The sequence below is a fragment of the Sarcophilus harrisii genome, chromosome 3 (genome assembly GCF_902635505.1).
Source record: "Sarcophilus harrisii chromosome 3, mSarHar1.11, whole genome shotgun sequence".
Classification (NCBI taxonomy): Eukaryota; Metazoa; Chordata; class Mammalia; order Dasyuromorphia; family Dasyuridae; genus Sarcophilus; species Sarcophilus harrisii.
Window position 1 is genome coordinate 340,451,278 of NC_045428.1, and position 20,598 is coordinate 340,471,875.

The window sequence follows — 20,598 nt, forward strand, 5'->3', positions numbered from 1 at the left end:
GGGTAATTTTTCAATATTGACCCTTGCAAAACCTTCTGTTCCAAATTTTCCCCTCCTCCCTCCACCCCAACCCCTAGATGGCAAGTAGTCCTTTACATATTAAATATGTTAAAATATATATTAAATCCAATATATGTATACATATTTATATAGTTATTTTGTTGCACAAGAAAAATCAGATCAAGAAGGAAAAAAAAAAGTCTGAGAAAGAAAACAAAATGCAAGCAAACAACAATGAGAATGCTATGTTGTAGTCTATACTCAGTATCCATAGTCCTCTCTTCATCACTCAACAATTAGAACTGGTTTGACCCATCTCATGGTTGAAGAGAGCCACGCCCATCAGAATTAATCATTGTATAATATTGATGTTGTGTACAATGATCTCCTGGTTGTGCTTGTTTCACTTAGCATCAGTTCATGTAAGTCTTCCCAGGTCTCTCTGAAATCATCCTGCTGGTCATTTCTTACAGAACAATAATATTTCTTAACATTCATATACTATAACTTATTCAGCCATTCTTCAACTGATGGGCATCCATTCACTTTCCAGTTTCTTGCCACTATAAAAAGGGCTGCCACAGACATTTTTGCACACTTGGGTCCCTTTCCCTCCTTTAAGACCTCTTTGGGATATAAGCCCAGTAGAAACACTGTTGAGTCAAAGGGTATGCACAATTTGATATATATATATATATATATTTTTAGCATAATTCCAAATTGCTCTCCAGAATGATTGGCTCTGTTCACAATTCCTCTAACAATGCATCAGTGTCCCAATTTTCCCACATCTCCTCCAACATTTGTCATTATCTTTTCCTGTCATCTTAGCCAATCTGACAGGTGTGTAGTGGTATCTCAGAGTTTTCTTAATTTGTATTCTCTGATCAAAAGTGATTTAGAACACCTTTTCATATGACTAGACATAGTTTCAATTTCTTCATCTGAAAATTGTTCATATCCTTTGACCATTTATCAATTGGAAAATGGCTTGATTTCTTATAAATTTGTGTCAATTCTCTATATATTTTAGAAATGAAGGCCATCTCTTATAAAAAAGATTTAAAAAGAGATTCAGCAAAACAAATACTAGTTTGACAATATTTTGCACCAATTACCCCCTGAACTCAAGACTCCTCTTAAAAATCCTCTTCTCTGACTTGAGCTTTGTCATTATAATTACACAGGGTTCAGTTTTGCAACATTCAGTTCCACCTCAGTAACCTTTGAAAATAGGTTGTTGAGAGAGAGGAAAGGATGGAGAGAACACAGACCATAACATACACAAAAATTTAGAATCAAGGAGATTTGCTCTGTAAACTAATCAGCTTTGGTCAAGTCACTTGACCTCTCCAATTCTTAATTTCTTCATCTTTAAAGTGAAAATGTGAACTACTTGATCCTTAAGGTTTCTTTTAACTCTCTGAATATGACTTTGTGATAATAAATACAATTTAAGAGGCATTAAGTGAACAAAGGAATGGCAAGATAACCTCTAATAAACTTATTGTTTTCCTGAATACAACCAACAGAACAAACCGATGTATTTTTATCTGGATTATAAATTTCCTCTAATGAAAAGCACAAAGCAGAATTAAATTTTTTCCACCCTAATCTCAAAGAGAAAACACTAATCTTCCTATAACTTGAAAAGCAATAACTCTAGAAAACACTGCTATCTGGGAGCAGAACAACAGCCTGGATCTTCCTCAGTACCTGCTAGGGTTTTACTACTAGATAAAAACATTAACATTGCTACTGAACAATAAGTGCATCAGAGTATCTATCATGCGCCAGGCACTGCAGAGGACCCTAACATATAGCAGGATAGTACAAAGACAGGAGAGTACTATATTTAGAGTCATCTGCATGTCCTTAGGCAAGTCCCGCTACACAAGATAAGTGAAATAAGTATACTACAAATGAATATTGGGTAAAAATTTTAAAGGGAAAAGGTAAAGAGGTACTTGCAACTGTTGGCATCAGGAAAAATTTCCTAAAGGAAGAAGCACGTAGGTTGAATTTTGAAAAGGAATTAAGTATTGTAAAAGGCAGGAATGAAGGTGGGATAGTGGGTTATGACTATCAAGACCATGGCTAATTGACAGTGACTGTCTTCCTAAGATTGAACCTGCTTATATTTTGGTCTAATCTAACTTGGTCATGGGTAATACTTTTTGGATGAATTGCTTTATTTTGTTTGATAGGATTTTGGTCTACAGAGCACTATCATTTCTGAGTATTAATCCAAAATTTTAAAATAAGATCCAATAAAAGAGATGCTCAAAGTATATCCTCATACTATAGGACTTTGACATACATACTAATTCTCACCAGAACACTCAAGCACTCTGTTCAACTAGTTCACTTCCCATGACCTACTTCTCTTCTCCACTTTAGCCACATAACAAAGTCATACTCTCTATCTTGCAACCATACACAAATATATCTTTCATGTTCAAGAATTCCCAAATCCTCTTTTCTGATCATATCTACCAAATTTTTGCCCCTTCCTCTGCCTCCTCTTACCAAATCCTACCATTCACCTGCATCATAAAATCTTAACCTACTTTCCCTCAACTCTCTTGCACTTTTCTTCTTCCCATCTTCATCTTTTATAAACCAACACAGCTCTATACTGTCCTTTTGAATCCCTAACCCCCATATCATATTGCCAATTATACCCAGTCAAGCCGCTTTGGATCACTCCCATCATTTGTCATCTTTGCTCCTATACACGTGCTGCTGAATGAAGATGAAGAAGACGGCACAATCAATCTGTCTGGTTCCTACTACAAATTTATGTTATATAACCTCAAATGGGGCCTCTCTGTGATAGACAATCTACTAAGCCTCCCTTACCAACTCATTATACTATTCTGCATGATGGCTCTTCCAAACCTTTTCATTCCTCTTCAAACTTCCCACCTCCCCTCCATACCATCCCTGGGGTACTTTTTCAGCTGAAAACTGCCTGTTTTACTGAGAATATTGGATCCTCTTCTCGTTCTCTCTCTATTTCGTTCAATGACATAGTATCTTTGCCAACAATTAAAAAATGTCCCCATCTTGGTTCAACCTATTGACTGCTGATCTCAAATCTCCACCTACTTTTAGACACCTTGTATTGGATCTTCATCAGGTATCTTTAAATAAACATGTCCAAATACCTTTATTTGGTATTTTTTTAGTGCAGAGGATACTTCTATTTTCTCAGCTATCCAGGTTTGTAACCTGGGTGATGTGATATCTTCAATTCTTTACCATCTCTCCTTCCTTCTTCCCCTCTATTTAATCTGTTGTCAAGGCTTATTAATTTTTTTCTGTTGCAACATCTCATGAATACATCCCCTTCTCTGACACAACCATCACTCTGTTCTAGGCCCCCATACCTGAACTGCTGCAATAGTTTTGCTAATACATTTGCATGACTCAAGTCTTTCCCTGTACCAATTCATCCTTGATTCAGTAGCCAAATGACTTTCCCAAAGCACAGGTCTGTTATCCCCCATTCAGTGAATTCCAATGATTTCTTATTACCTTCAGGATCAAAAACAAAAATAATTTGGCTTTCAAAGTTCTTCACAACCTAGCCACCTACTTTTCCAATCTTATTACATCTTATTCCCTGTCATATACACTCAGGGGCTTCCTGGATGTTCCATGAACAAGACACCCTATCCCTAAACTCCAGGCATTTTCTCTGGCTATCTTCCATGCTTGGAATGCTTCCCTTCTTCACCTCTGCCTAATGACTTCCATTTTCTACAGGAAGACTTTCCCACCCCCTTCTTAATTTTAGTACCTTCCCTCTCTTAATCATTTCCTATTTGTTCTATATCAGAAATACCTGAGTTCAAGTCCTACTTTAGATACTTATGTTCTATGTGACTCTGGAAAATCTCTGCCTTAAGGTTTCAATTTTTCCAACTGTAAAATGGAGATAACAAAACCTGTTCCACAATGATTGTTATGAAACTCAAATGAGATAATTTATATAAAACATTTAGAAAGTGTTACCTCTCATTAGTTATTCTAATTTTTGGCTGTAATCATGAAATATTGCTATCCCTGAAGAATCAAGATTATGTATAACTTAGAGCAACACAGAGACATAGTGTGTGTAAAATTATGCCTCAACTTATTATCAATAACAACATATATCCAAAAATATCTTACCCAGAAGGTAGATCAGAAAATAGGTAGACTGGTAATTCAGTGAGAATGAAAGATACAGATGGACAGCTTGTGTGTCATACTAGTTATGTATATGTTAACAAAAAACAACCCAAACTAGGGAATGACCCTCCTTCCCCATCCCCCCCAATAGGTTAAGTAGACTACTATGGAGAATTTCTTAAAGGTCACAGTCAAAAAATATGCATGGTAAAAAATATGTAAGTGGCTTGACATCAATAACTTTATGAGGAGATATTAACACTGCTGATATCACAAAATTAGTAAAAAAAAACCAAAACAAACAAACAAAAAAAACAGAACAACAAAAACCCAACTAAATAATGGCAGCTTAAAAAAGTAGCACAATGTGCTAGACAAAGGCCGATCTTTATCATCAGGAAGACCTGAGTTCAAGTCTTACTTTTGACACATACTGTTTTACTTGTGTGACCCAGAGAAAGTTACTTAACTGCTCAGTTCTTAAACCATTCATTAAAACTACTGTGTAAGGTTGATATATTTTGATAGAGGACATTTCCTACACTGGTGAGGTTTAACACAAGAGAAAAAAGCCAGCCATTTACTATAGCACTTTATGATTATAAGGTTCTTTCATGTACATCAGCTAATTGATCTTTACAACAACCTCATGCATAACAATAAGGGAGGCAAGAAAAGATAAGAAGAAAAAAAAAAAAGAAATCTGAGGAGCAAATTATTGCACCAACTTGAACAGAAGCTGAAAAGTTCACACTCTACCCATGGGCAATGGTAAACCACAAGAGAATTCTGAGCAAATGATAAGAGTGCTTAATAATAACAATCTGGTGGGATTGCATAAGAAATTTCTGCAGCATAAAAAAAAAACATTAGGCGGCTAAGAACAGTTTAGGAAAGAATTGGTTTAGGAACTGGCCTAAGCTTTTTTTGTGTGATCTCACTGATTCAAGGAATTGCCTGATGAGGAAATTCCTGTCAATAACAAAGATTGGCATCCTTTACATAACTTAGAATTTGAGAGAACTAATACTATTACTAGATAAGATTTAGATAGGTCTTACTATGTGCCAGACACTATGCTAAGTGCTGTACAATTATTATCTCCTTTAATTCTCAAGAATAATTTAGTTTCTTTACTCCAAGATATCTTGTGAAGTTTCAGAGGTCAAAATTTAGATTCCTTTGGGCAGAATACCCACCTGTAGGCAAGGGTATAAAATCCTATGTGGACAGAAGAAGCTCAGAGGAGAGAAGTGAGAAGTGGAAAGGAAGGAGAGAGGAAGGAAGGGAAAGGAGGAGGGAGGAAAAAAGGAATTGCATTGCCCAACTGTAACTGGCCAGTTGGGATCCCAGTATAGTAGCTCCTACTACTCACAAATTATTGTTTATCCTTCATTCTGGAAGAGGACCATGACATTAGGAAGGAGATATCATGACTTGGACCCCAAATCACTCTACCTCTCATTGACTGGCCAACAAAGGGTTCCAATCCAAGTTTTACTTAATTATTTTTTGGGCCCTGAGTGAGTGTAGAGAGTAAGTGTTTTGGTTTTGGTCAGAAATCCAGATTGATTTTTTCCCTCCCCAATCGATTCTTTTTTTTAAAACTAGGTAAAAGATGCCATTCTTTATCTTAATTTCTTACCCAGCCTAAATTACAGAATGGACATTGTCTCAATCAATCAGAGACCTGGGAAAAACTTTAACTTAAAAAGGCCAAGGTTTCCCACTACATAGTCATCTTGATCCATATTTTGCCACTGGAACCAGATGGTTCCGGAGAAGAGACTGAGTCTGTGACTCTGCACAGCCTTTCCTTACTTAAATACAATTTGTGTTCAAGTCATGGCATCTCCTAACTGATGTGACTGTCCTCTTCAAGATCAAAGGACACACAACAATAATCTTTAATCATCACAACATGGAGAAATAGGGTCTTTTGCTATCTTCTTTTACTAGATGAATAAACTGATACAAGCAGAGGTATAGTAATCTGTCCAGGATTGTACAGCTAATAAGTATCTGAAGTCTTAGTGACTCCCAAGTACAGTGCTTCATCCAATGCACCACCAGCTGCCTCTCTCAACTACTCACATCGATGCAAGGCTAAGTGATTTGCTCAAGATTATGCCATTAGTATGTGTTAGATGTGGGATTTGAACCCAGGTCTTTCTAACTCCAATTGCAGCTTTCTATCTACCTTCTTCCTTCTAGGAAAAAAGAAAAAGGATCTAACCCAGAGTGGAGAAAGAGGTAGACAACCAACAAAAGGAGTGAAAGATTTGAAGCACTGTGAAGGAAAATTCATTCAGACTGAGTGACTAGAAGAATGGTTACATAAAAAGAAATAGGGGATCAAAAGAAAGAATTTGTTCTAAGAAACTGAAATTCAGTATTGCTATCCAATTTTCCCTAAATTGCTTACTTTATGTTAGAATCGAGACTTTTAACTGTTTTTATCTCATTGGTACTCTGGTAAAGACTTTTCAATATAAACTCCTTCATTTGTGGATCCTTTCTCAAAATGTTTGCTGCCTGTATTCATAATTGCAGATTAATTAAAATATGTACATTTTTTTTTCCCTCTAAGTTCATGCACTGTGAAATCTTCCCATGGACTTCATGTTAAGAATTTCTGCTTTAGAAGGATTAGAAAAGGTGATAACCACATTTCATAATAGTACTGAAGTAGCAACTGAATGATTTAAGTAATACTTTTTTATTTTCCTCTTTCTACCCTTGCTATGCTGTCAATGACTGAATATATGATTGGATGTTGAGCTTTGCGAATAGATAATATAAGTCATTCCTACATGACAGTAATGTATACATGTATAATACAGGGTATAGAATGTTCAATTAAATATTAATTCAATATGGGTGCAGGTTCAATAGCAGAAAAATATGAGGTATGCTGCATTAACACAAATAAATGAATGTCATAAAGTACAATGGAAAATTTGCATGACTTTCATTAGGTACATAGAAAAAGGAAATGGTAATTAATAGGGAAGCTTTGCGATTTTAATAAATCTCAAAAATCTTTAGAAGTTTTAAAACATCTTCAACTTTTATAAGTTAATAACATTGTTATAAGTTAATATAACACTAATATCTATTGAGAGACATGTCATTCAACAGAATTTGTAACATTACTTTGCAGTACATAGAATATTTGTCTAGACATTTTTTAATCACTGATGCTTCAAATCCTTTAACTTGTTTGGGCCCAATCTGGTGTGGGAGATGGGAATGGGGGGGAAGGGTTGATGACAAATGCTACTATTTTTTTCAACTTGCAGAGAACTATAGTAATTCAGAAAAACTTCTGGTTTCTTAAACCTAAACTTTCTGGCCTTACTCTGCCTCTTTTGGAGTATAGTAAAAATCTACTTCCTCAGAAACTTTCAAATTCATAGTTAACTGGCATCAACTTGTCTACTGAACCAAGGGAGGAAACTAATTTGATATCACTGAATAAGGCTCAGATTCTATAGACTCTTGGTCATCTTCTGCGTTAAAGGACAACTCTGGACTGTGGGAAAGTCCTGATGTCCCATCAAAAAAATGAGACAAGGTTGGAATGGCACTTCTGACCTGGAACATTGATCACCTCTTAATAACCATTATATCTGAGGTAAGATTACTATGTATCATGTCCTTTGTAGAGATTTTGTTTGAATCCTAGTGATCCTGATATATCCTTCTAGTTCTTCCATTCTCCTCTCATTTGCTCTCTTCCAGGTATCTCAAGTTAAGAAACTTTTTTCCTTTTTGTGAAAACAAACTTGGACACAATAAGAAGCCTATTGTTTTGTTTCTTCTTTGGAAATCTATAATATACCCAGATATATCTGTATATGATTCATGAGAATGGGAATTTTGTATCCTCACCATTTGGCACATAATAGGTATGAAAAGGCTTGCTCTCATTGTGGTTTATTCCAGTAATGCAAATTGTGACCCATCCTGGGGAATTCTTTCTACCTAATATTTCTCTTCATACCTTGACCTTGTAGATATGAGTGGAATCCTTGGACTGTCCATCTTTTCCTATCATACATTTTCTATAAATTTAGCCCTGATTTTCTCAAAAGATCTTTATTGGTCAGATGATGCAACCTGCTCATATGTATCATATATACCTTTCAGTTTGCCCTTTGTGCAAGTGACATTTTCAAAATTGTACAAAACAAGCTGTGGATGGCTTAGTGATTCTCGGCAATACAATGATTTAAGGCAATTCCCAAGGACTCATGATAAAAAATGCTAACTGCAGAGAACGAATTGATAAAGAGTCTGGCCTCAGACATCGTTATTAGTAGTGTGACTTTGGGCAAGTCACTTAACCCTGTTTAGCCCCATTCCTCATCTACAAAACGAATTGGAGATGGAAATGGCAAACTATTCTAGTTTCTTAACTAAGAAAATCCCAAATGGAACCAGAAAGAGGACATGACTGAGCAACAACAAAAATCAAAACTAGATTGTTTATAACGCAGATAAGGCAATTAGGTGATGGACTGAATAGAGTGCCAGATCTGGTGTCAGGAAGACTCATCTTCCTGAGTTCCAATATAGTCTCAGTTACTTACTGTGTGACCCTAGGTAAGTCACTTAATTTCTGCCTTAATCCACTTGGAAAAGGAAACGGTAGGAAAACCCCACGTAAAACATGTTGCATGGCATCACAAAGAGTCAGATTTGATGGAAACAACCACCACCAACATCTACATAAAATTACTATAATGAAAATCTCCAGGTTCCAAAAATGCAATTGCAAAACTGTGGGGAAAAGACCCAAGAAAGAAGTATAGAGTTATTATGAAAGCAGATTTACAGGACATAGTAATAATGTACTGTAATCATTTATTGAAGGAAGAATTAATTACAACTTAGATTTACATTATGGGTTGCTAAGAGGATGGTACCATTAAAAAAAAATTAAGAAATTGGGGGAAAATCTGATTTTTGAAGAAGAAAAATGACGATGTTATATATAATGTAAATAATCAATGTTATCTGAAAGAAAGAATACATCAATTAAGAAAAGAACAAAACAAAACCTCCTAAAATAATATCAAAAGCAAAATTCCCTATGTATATACATGTCACTGTACAAGATTTCAAAAGTATTTTGTAGACTATAAAATAAGATCAGAGTGGCAATAAATGCCATTAAAAAGTTTTTAAAAGCTTTCCCAGTCTTACAAATCAGTAAGAAAAGGTGCTGTTATCATTGGTCTACAAAAAGTAGATTTTCTGCTACCATTCAGCAACCTCTCCTCCTCTAAGTTCACTTAATTTAAAAACCTGTTGACTTATTTCAGACCATGGCAGCTATCGTATACCAAACCTCACAGGTCATCTTCTTTCACCCTTCTTAAAACAGATCAGCACTAAGCTCACTACCTTCCTTTCCTTGATCTCACAGCTTCCCATTTTCTCTTCTCTCATTTCCATCTTTAACCTCTCCTTATTTACTGGATTTTTTCTATAATCTCTTAAAAATGCTCAAGTCTCCCTCATAATTAAAAAAAACCTTCACTAGACCCTACCACTGTCATCTTCTCATCCTTCTCAACTCTTTGCAATGGGGCTTTCAATTTCATTACAATATGAGATTTCTCTCTCTAAAGTTATTGAAAATCTAGTAATAGCCTAGGGAGAGGGTCTTTTCTTAGCCTTCATCCTTCTCAATCTGTCTGCTGTATTTGGAACTGATGACCACTCTTTTCTTGGAGTTTTCATGACTACTCTTTACTGGCTCTCCTCCCACATCTCTAATGGGCTCTTCTTTTCAAGGCTGTGTGTTTTTCTTTTTTCTCTACACAAGGGTTCCTAAGCCTTTTTGTACACCACAAGCTCCTTTGGAAGTCTATGGAGCCTTTCTAAGAATAATGTTTTTAAATTTACAAAATATGTAGTATTAGAATGGAAACCAATCATATAATTATCTGATATCTTTTTTTCCCCCTGAGGCAACTGGGGTTAAATGACTTGCCCAGGTTCGCACAGCTAAGAAGTGTTAAGTGTCTGAGGCCAGACTTCAAACACGGGTCCACCTGACTTCGGGGCTGGTGCTCTATCCACTTTGCCACCTAGTTGCCCCTCAATTATATAATCACCAAAAAAATATTTTAAGTGGACCAATGTTTAATAAAACAACAAATGGACGTCAGGTTAAGAATGCTTACTCTACACAGACACTCTGTGATTTGTCCTTAGCTCCCATGGAAATCATTATCAATAAGATTCTTGAGAATAGGAATTGTCATTTGTGTTTGTATCCTGAATGTCTAGCAAAGTGCTGGCACGTAGGGAAACTTCACAAATTCTAGACCGAGTGATGTCTATGTAAACAATGAAAATATCCCCAGTTTCTCCCTTGAGGTTGTGTTTTACACATCACTAATACACACTACAAATCAGATATTCTAAGGAATATTGCAAACTCATTGTATTCAAAACAGAATTCAATTATCTTTCCCCTCTCATACCTACCCAGAGGTAGGTAAGAAATTATCAATTTCTTTTAAAGGCATTACCATTTCTTCAGCCTTCCAGATTTTTACTATGGTGTTATCCTTGACTCTGCCCTCTGTCTCGCACTATATATCTAATTTACTATCAAATTATTCCATTTCTATCTCTATAACACCTCCCGCATCTGATTCCTACTCTCTATATACACAGCTGCCACCTTAGTTCAGGAGCCATCACTTCTTCCCTATATTATTTTCTAATAGTCCAATTGCTTGCACTACTTTAAGTCTCTCATCACTTCAGTATATACCCTATATTGCAGCTAACATTACTTTCCTCAAATGCAAATTTGACCAAATCATTCCTCTCCTTAATTCCAGTGGCTCCCTATTGCTCTTAGGGTAAAATATATTTAGCTTTTAAATATGTTTAGTTTTTAAATTTTTTCACAATGTAGCAGCAACCTAGCTTTTCCAATTTTAAAATACAACACTCTTCTCCCTTGCGTTTTGCAAAGTAGACAACTGGCCTTTTCTGTTTTTGTCATGACACTTCATCGCCAACCTCTAAGCCTTTGCATTGGCTCTCCCTACTGAATAGAATATGCTTCTCACCTCACCTCTGCCTCATAGAATCCCTTTCTTCCTTCAAGATTTAGCTCAAACACCATTTTGTAGATGAAACAGGAGGGCTGTTTTATTTTTGTATTAATATTGTCAGTGTCTGATATATGTTTATTATTGTTATTACTATTAATATTGTAGAGACCAATAATATGCATGAGGAATTTTCTGATAAACTCAAAATTAAAAAAAAAAATCACACATAAAAGACAGCAACAAATATAAAGATAAAAGAGTAAAAAAAAAAAAAAAAAAAAACTCTTGTAAAAATAGCATCTGGAACACTCCAGAGGAAGCTGTATATGGAGAACAAAATACTTTTCAGCTAGTTAAAGGCCACAGGGAAGATCAGATTAAAGATTAGACTGATACTTGTGGACAGACAAGACAGCAGACCACAGAGATAAGGTCAAACTAACCAACTCTAATTCTGCTTGTTTTTCTTGCAAAGGAGAATGAGCTTTCAATTAGGAAGGGAAAAAAGAGCAGAAATCTAAATAATAAAGAGCATCTATCCATCCTCAAGGAGTTCAAGTCACGGGGCCTAGACAAAAAATTAATCTAGGGTACTGGAAAAATTGACAAATGTAATTATTGGATCTGTCAATGATACTGGAGGCATACTGAAATAACTCGATCAGCAAATGCTTATTAATCCACTCTTTTTCAAAATGCAGCTCCACACTTACCTTTTACATGCAGTCCTTCCTGACCCACAAGTGCTAATGCATATTCTCCCTAACCTTGTCTTATATTTATCTTGACATATCTAGGTATCTTTAATTCCACATATATTTCTCTATGTACCTTTTGTCTCTCTCTTTAGACCATAAGTAACTATTTCATTTTTTTATTTCATCTCCAGGATCTAACAGTATCTGACAAATTGTAGGCATTTAATAAACAACTGACTGGTTTACTATGTGTTGTTAAGCACTCTTTATATTTAATCATATAGCTATTTACAAAATAAATAAAAGTAGTTTTGGCAGGAGGTACACTAGCAGCTGGGTAAGTAGGAAAGACTTCATAGGTGAAGTCTTGTGAAGTAAGCTTTGTGTGAAGCTGAGTTTGAAGGAAATTCCTTTACAAGGAATTCCAAAGGCAGGGATGAGTCGGGAAAGTCTGGAAAGACAATACAAAAACAGAGATGGAAATGGAATATGTGTTAAATAATAAGTAAAGGGCAGTACAGTTAGACTGAAAAGAATGAGGGGGAAAGTAAAGTAGGAGGGGGCCAGGTTGTCAAAAAGATTTCAATGCCAAAAACAAGAGTGTCCATGGGCATTTGTATCTATGTCTGTGTGTTATGATCAGACCTGCATTGTAGGAAAATCAACCTATCTGCTGTATGAAAAATGGATTGGAGTGTGGACAGGCTTGAGGTAAGGAGATGAAATAGGAATATTGTAGCAGACCAAGCAAAAGCTATTAGACTGAGAGGTTGTTTCATTTCTTGTATTTGTATCCTCACCACCTCAAACAGTACTTGGCATGTAGTTTATTAATAAACATCTGACTGATTAAGGTCTAGCCCTTAGGTTATTACAGTCCTTTAGAAAAAGGTAAAATATCTTATGGAATTAGTCATGGACAAATATCTTAAATTAAATACCACGAGTAAAATGTTCATTAATTTTTACGAGAAACTAGGAAAATAAATTCAAAGAAGACATTCATAAATAATTAAAACCACACCAATAATCTTACCTTTAGCTCTGCTGGTATGAATTCTGGCACGAACCCAAACTACTTCATCAGCTTTTTGTACTGTCAGATCTTTAACTCGAACCAAAATTCGATCTGCATGAAACAAGTTAAGCAAGTTAAGTTTGAACAAATTAATCTGGTGTCAATCAGGTCAATCTAAATCAAACATCCCTCACCATCCAATTTCAGTATAACTACTAGCTTCAGTAATTGGCATACAACCAGGTGAATAGTTTTATCTTGTCATCTCTCAATATCTCCTAGGATTTCCTATTTCTTATGTCATTACTCTACCAAAACCCAAGCATAACAAGATTTCAATGATAGTAATAAGGGGAAAATGTTTATATCTTTTTTTCCTATTGTAAAAGTGTCAAAAGTCTACAGTTGAAATTAGGAGAGGAAAAGCAGGACTACAAGAAAATGTACGATGTAATAATTAAGGGTAAAGCTGGGTATGATGGGGAGCAAAAATGGTTAGAAAAAGAGAGTGGTGTTTATGTATTGAAAAATAAAAAGGGCTGGCTAATGATCTGAATTTAAGACACTGATCAATGTTTTGTAAAATTTTTTGTTGACTTGTATCTAAATACAAAATTTCCCCTTGTAATCCTATGTATTTTATAATTTAAGTCTGAAGCTAAAGGCTTCACAAGACTGCCAAAGGATTCTATGACACAAAAAAGATCACACCATGCCAATAAAATTATGAAAAAAAATGATAGTGGCAACTAGATCAATTCACTTAGATTAAATAAGTATAATTATTATAAAATAATGGCTTTTTTATCTGCTGACTTTACAATAATGTGTAGATATGTATACACAATTGTATGTGGTCTAATCTCTACCGGACTACCAATAAACTACCAGATCTAAGACTCTACCAGACACGACAACAATAGCTGCTATAATCTCAGTTTTGGATGAAGAACCATCTTTGATTTATTCTATATTAGTACAATTTGTGCATCGACTAACCTGAGCATGATGAAAATATGGGCTAAGTTAATATACCATCTATTACATGTATTAGGAAACCTAATCTAGACCAGAAAATCTATCTGGTCTGAACTAAAGGACTCTTCACTATTAGTGCAGAGGAACTGCATTATATATATTTACATATACACATAAATTCATATAAACATGTACATCAATCTATATAAATCAATCAATTTATCTATCTCAAGCCTATGTTGATTTTTTGGTCTGGTTCTGTTACTTCATCATCATAAGGAGCTCTTTCTAAGCAATGCAAATCTTTACACTGTCTAGAGCTAGTAGTCATATAAAAACTACATCAATAATTTGGATGCTTGTTTAATTGCTTAAACTTCAAATACAAAATTATTTCAATTTATATATGAGGTGTTCATGATTCTTTTAAAAAATCTAAATGCACTAAGGCAGTTGAGTTAATGAGAATAGGTGAATCATTTTAATAAAATAAAAATGCTTCTGGAAAGTAACAAGGGGATCCTGACCTGCCTTTTAAGGGAAACTTTGTCTATCATTTTTTTGAAAATCAGGGCCCAACCATTTATCCCACTTCCTTTTCAACTTTTATAAAATTTCTTTTTCTAAACATGCTTGCAGAGAAAACGACTCACATTCCTTTAGAATTTGAAAAACAAGCAGGAAGACAGGGTTAAAATAAACTTTGACTCAACCAAATCATACTTAAGAGGCTCCTTATTCTAAAAAGCCTACTATATTGCTAAAGAGAAGCAAAGCAATCAATGTCATGCACCACACTGAAACTATAATTACAATACAGAGTACATATCAATAAGAACAAATTTCACATTTTAGTGCAAAAATGCTTCTTTGCTATTTCTTTTCCTTCTCTTTTTTTTTCTGGCTGAGGCAATTGGAGTTAAGTGACTTGCCCAGGGCCACATAATTGGGAAAAATTCATTTATTTTTTAATAATAGCTTTTATTTTTCAAAGTACACGCAAAGATAACTTTCAATATTCACCCTTGCAAAACCTTGTGTTCCAAATTTTTCTCTCTCTCCTTACTACTCCCATCCCCTACACAGTAAGTAATTCAATATAAATTAAACATGTGAAACCTAAGTATCTTTCTTTCTTTTTTTGTTGAGGCAATTGGAGTTAAATGACTTGCCCAGGGTCCCACAGCTAGGAAGTGTTAAGTGTCTGAGGCCACATTTGAACTCAGGTTCTCCTGACTTCAGGGCTGGTACTCTATCCACTGTGTGCCCCTTAGCTACGCCTCTTTTCGCTTTTGATTATAAACAGCCCTGGATTTGGAATTGGTGGAACTGTGTTTCAATATGGTCTCTGCTACTTAGTTTCTTGTGATTCTGAACAAATCATTTAACCTTTCTGGGCCTCAGTTTCTTTATATGCAAAATATAAGAGCTGAACTAGTTTACTCGTCCTCTAAGATCCCTTCAAGCTACAAGTATGATCTATGATTCTCCTTCATGAAGCATACTCACTCAAACAAAAGGCAGAAAAGAGGGAATTACTTTAGAGCTAAATAGTTTTCACAGCCATAAGTAAAAAAGGACATCGATGAGTCAAAACATTATTTTTGTTTGGTAACTAGAACTTTCTAGATTTGAGATCAAATCACTGAGATCTATTTCCAAGTCAAGTGGACCAAATCATTATTTCTCCTTTGTTCAGTCGATAGGAGACACAAAAGAAAGGCAAAACAATATATATAATCTCTTACTAAAAAATTTATGTAACTCAAAAGGAAAAAGTGGTGAGATGATCAAGGTTGAAAGAGTAATAAGTGGGCAGCCAGAAAAATAAAGTGTAAACCAAAGCAAGACAGAATGAATTCATGAAGAGAGAATTTTGAATAACATTGATAGTTCTGGAGATTGAAAATTCTCAGGTTTTGGTGGGCTATAGAGATAGGAGATATGATACTTTCTTCTCATAAATTTCTACCTACATTAAGTTTACAAATTTGGAAAACTATTATAGCAAATATTACAAAACTACACCTGAGATGGTATTAAAAATCTCTTCCATTTAATAATGCTTTCTAAGTTGTCATTTAAAATACCAATTATTTCTGCAAGTGGATCATTTTATTTTAAATCCAAGAACCTAAAGAGATAGGATTATGAATATATTTGAATTTTTTTAATAAACTATAATACAATGTGAATTTGTACTTTCCAATTAGACCTTTTATAGCTTTTAGGATGACAGACTTGTGTACCTCCTACTAGAACAGGGGTGGGGAACCTTTTCTCTGCCAAGGGCCATTTGGAGATTTTTTTTTTAAAAACATCATTAGAGGGCCATATAAAATTGTTAACTTATAGAACTCAAACAGTGGAAAGTTGATATACCTAGCTGTCACCTCATCATCATCTGTGGGTTGCCTTAGCAAATGATTTCTCAGGCTTTATATGGCCTAAGAGCTGGACACCCTGCACTAGAAGGAAGCTTCTAAGAGAGTGTCATGTCCACTACATTTCTGAGTACTGCCCAAATCAGATTAAATTGTAACTGAGAAATGTTTAGCAAAATAAAGAAAATTATAATAAAACAATATGTTTTCCCACATCAACATGTGCTTCACAGGAATCCTTATATTTAGTCTAGTAGTCTGGATTCTAGTTCAATTTTTTTTTTTCCCTTAAAAAAGGTGAAGTGGGGCAGATAGGTGGCTCAGGGGATAAAGTACCAGCCCTGAATTCAGGAGGACCTCATTTCAAATCTGGCCTCAAACACTTAACACTTCCTAACTGGGTGACTTTGGGCAAGTCACTTAACCCCAACTGCCTCAGTTAAAAAAAAAAAAAAAAAAAAAAAAAAAAGTGAAGAAATTGAGGCCCAGAGAAAGAGACTTTCCTAATTCATATAACTAGCAACAGAGCAAGGAATTGAACTTGGGTTTGATTAGAAATTCACTGAATAACAAAATTTTAATATTTCTTCCCATTAGGCAGAAAAAAGCTCAATCTTTACAAAAAATAGTAACTAACCTGGTTTCTCTTGTGACTGTATCATTGAAGATATTCCATATCTTTCTTTAGCATAATCCTAAATGTAAAAAAAAAAAATATATGTTTATTATGTCTTTTATTGATAATAGCGGGTCATAAGTCAATATGTAACAAATATGAACAGAAAATAGATTTAACATCTAGAGTCACTATGATTCAGATATTCAGACTCCTAAGAGAACTGAGATGTATCATTTTAAAAAAGGCTATCTACATGTGCCCTATTTAGATATGGGCATGGAAGGTCTAGCATTAGAACCTAAATATCATCTAATACTATGAACATATTTATTATTAATAGCTAACATTTATATACATTTTAAGGTTTGCAAACTGTGATTTACAAACCACTCTATATGTTCTTTAATCCTAACAACAATCCTGTGAGATACCCATTACTCTTATCCTCATTGTAATACTCAATTGAGATTAAATACAGCTGTTGTTTGAGGCAGGATTTGAAACCAAGTCTTCATTCTAAATCCAATTCTTGATCCATTATGCCAAGTATAAATTTAAGTACTTTATTTTCTCCAAAATGTGTTACACTGTTTCAAAGTAAAATAAATCCCTATGTTAAGAGGAAGACAAACAGCAGAGATGAGACTGGCTAGATTACTTTATTAGCTTCTTTTTATTTGAATAAGTACTTGAAGACTTAGAGCCAATTTTGGAGGAAATTCTTTTAAGTTCCAGATTTTTATACATGCTTGAGATATGACATGTTTAACAATACTTAAGATTTCCCTTTATACATCAAAAAATGTCCTCCCTCCTAATTTTTATTTAAAATGGCCTTTTCTCAGAAAACAAGTGACTGCACCCCTAAAGATTCATGGTTTTTGTGTTACTAGACTTCATGAATTTACTTTTATGCCTAGATTTGCTGTAGTTGTAAGGCTATATCATTAATTCAAAAACAGGTTCATCATATTTCAAAAATCAAAAAGAAATTTTCCTTAGTTTTGTGACAGTGTAGAGTATTTCTAATGTAATTTGTTGATTTCTATCAAGTCATTCTCTTACTATTAGATAAAACATGGTGTGTTAGAAGAAAAGGAAATTTCCTTCCTTTGTATCTACATTTAACCTTGAATTTTTAGTCAAGAAATTAATCTAGACCACATGCATATATGCAACCACGATGCTTAAAAAAAATTTCATTTTCACAAGCATCAAAACTACATCCATGTTCAATATATATTAGGCAATCCTCATCCCTATGTGCAATGTAGGCCTCTGGGAACATATATAAACTGGATTAATTATTAAATCAAGAAATTATCATCTTTTTATGGGGTATATTTGACACACTCCCCTCACACTTATGTGAGGTAGGTTGTGCAAATAGTCATTTCATAGATGAAGAAAATGCAAACAGATGAAGTGATCTGGTTAGGGTTACCAACATCTAAGCCAAAAAAACTAAGGTCCAGCTTTTTTTCATGGAGTCTTCTTATGCTTGCAGTACCTTTATATTTTAAGAATTTTATGCCCCATATGAGTCAAGTCAGCAAGCATTTATTAATAGTCAGTGCCACTTTGATTCAAGTATTCAGCATGCTAAGGGAACAGAGATGATTAATAAAGGAAAGAGCTAAGTTTACATAAATGGCCTGTTTAGAAAGGAAGGTGGCATTACCTCTTTACCATCAGAACATAAATATCATCCAATTATAAACAAACAGACATTAATAATAGCTAGCATTTCATATGGTTTAAGGCAGTGATTCTCAAAGTATGGTCTAGAGAATCCTGGGGATCTCTGAAACCCTTTTAGAGGGTCTACAAATTCAAAAATAGTTTTTATTTCCAATATGGTAAATGCATATAAATATAACCCAGATAAACAAAAATGCTTTGGAGAGATCCTTAATAATTTAATAGAATAAAGATACTGAAAACAAAAGTTTGAGAACCACTGGTTTAAGGTTTGCAAATCACGTCACCTTTAATCCTGACAACAATTCTGTGCAGTAGAAGCTGTTCCTATTCTTATTTTACAATTGAGAAAATTTAAGACTGAAAGATTAAATGCCTTGCCCAGAGCTTCGAAATTATTATGTTGTTTTGTGAATGACAAAGGCACTAATTCAATATCTTCTCTATTCATAACTCTTTATGACAACTGATTTATCACAAAGGGGTGCCACTCTACATCTTTTCAGTTTTGCAAAAGGAGAATGGTGATATGTTCCTGCCACAGTCATCAGCTTTAGGAAAAACATTTCATCCGCTTCTATGCTCGAAAAATATAGTTAATTTCTCTTCTATGTACTTGGAAAAACCGAGATTATGGGTGTGAAAGTTAAATAACTAGTTTTTTTTTTGTTTTTTTTTTTTTTTTTAAAGAGCCATAACACAGCGCAAAGGACCGACTTTAAAGGGCATTTGGGGTACAGAAGCTGTTATCTCCTCCTCCACAGTGTACACGCTTTTTAAAGTCGGAGGTGTGGGTGCTAAGGGCTGGAAGCGGAAGGCGCCCGCTGACGGAGCAGCAGAGCTGTAGATGCCTACGAAGTTAAGTTTTTTTGAGGATAGAGCTGTGTGGGGGATACGACCCTCCCGTGCGTTTGTAGGGGAAGGACCCCGGTATGTGTGCTGGGGGGCAGGCAAAGACCCCGCATTTGTGTTTAGGGCATTAAGGAACTCAAAGTGTGGAGCGGGACTAAGGACCCCCCCTGGACGGGAGTCATTCCGCACGGAGCACGCATACGCACACGCGCACACACACACACACACATACACTCGCGCCCACGTGAGTATAAAGCAGGTTCCTCCGCGTAGTGGGCTCGAGAGACCTTGTGGAGAGAAGGGACATCAACGGAGATGCAAATAGCGAGCAGGCCTCGAGGCCTGCCCTGGCCTGGGCTTCATGGGGACCCTCTGAAGCGGGGACCCTCTGAAGCAGGGCCCCGGCTCACCCTTCTCCCCCACCCCTCAGACGACCGACTCCTCCCAGCCCCAGGGAAGAAGGAAACCCACTTCCGCCGCTTCCATGATCTCCCGCGGCTTCTCCTGATTCTGGCGACTGGCGCTGGGCATCGGGAACGACTGGACTGTGGCAAAGCGGCCACACTTCCTCACCGGCTTCCGTAATTGCTGGACTAAGGATTTTCCCCTCCCCTTGGTCCTTTTCTCCCGCCCACAAGACTCCTCAGACACGCAGCGCACGCACTCACGTCTGCCCCGCCGCCACTGCGCATGTCTGTCGGGAATTCTCGCGAGACGGACCCCACTTCCTCACCCTCTCTCGAGATCTTGGGGGGGACCGAGGACGGGAGGGAGGCAGGGTTAAGAGCTCCTCCGGTTGTCCCGCAACCCGCTGCGGTTGCTGGAGGAAAGTGCGCGTGATTTGAGGCTTTTCTTGTGGGATTTGCTTGACAGGGGGAAATCGGTGTATTAGAAGTAACGACATTATCTGCAAGTGTTTGGGTCTCTGGTTCTGAGAACTTGAAATTGTCTTCCCCACTTATCTCGCCATTGATCACTTCCTAGTAAAACACAGTCGTTTTATCGATCCTTTTTTTTTTTTTTTTTTTTTTTTTTTTTTTTTTTTTTTTTTTTTTTTTTTTTTTTTTTTTTTTTTAATCAGCAG

At 35.7% G+C, this 20,598-nt stretch overlaps 1 protein-coding gene across 1 annotated transcript in view; it reads right to left on the bottom strand.

Annotated features, from left to right (window-relative positions):
- The window catches only part of DARS1 (aspartyl-tRNA synthetase 1), a 72,989-nt gene extending 52,859 nt beyond the window's left edge, over positions 1-20,130 (bottom strand). Inside the window, exons 1-3 of the mRNA XM_031960020.1 lie at positions 19,986-20,130; positions 16,980-17,037; positions 12,999-13,091 (exon numbers count right to left, since the gene is read on the bottom strand). Coding sequence (XP_031815880.1) covers positions 12,999-13,091; positions 16,980-17,037; positions 19,986-20,045 — 211 coding nt within the window. The 5' untranslated portion in view covers positions 20,046-20,130. The remainder of the gene's footprint in view (positions 1-12,998; positions 13,092-16,979; positions 17,038-19,985) is intronic.
- Positions 20,131-20,598: the final 468 nt, after the last annotated feature.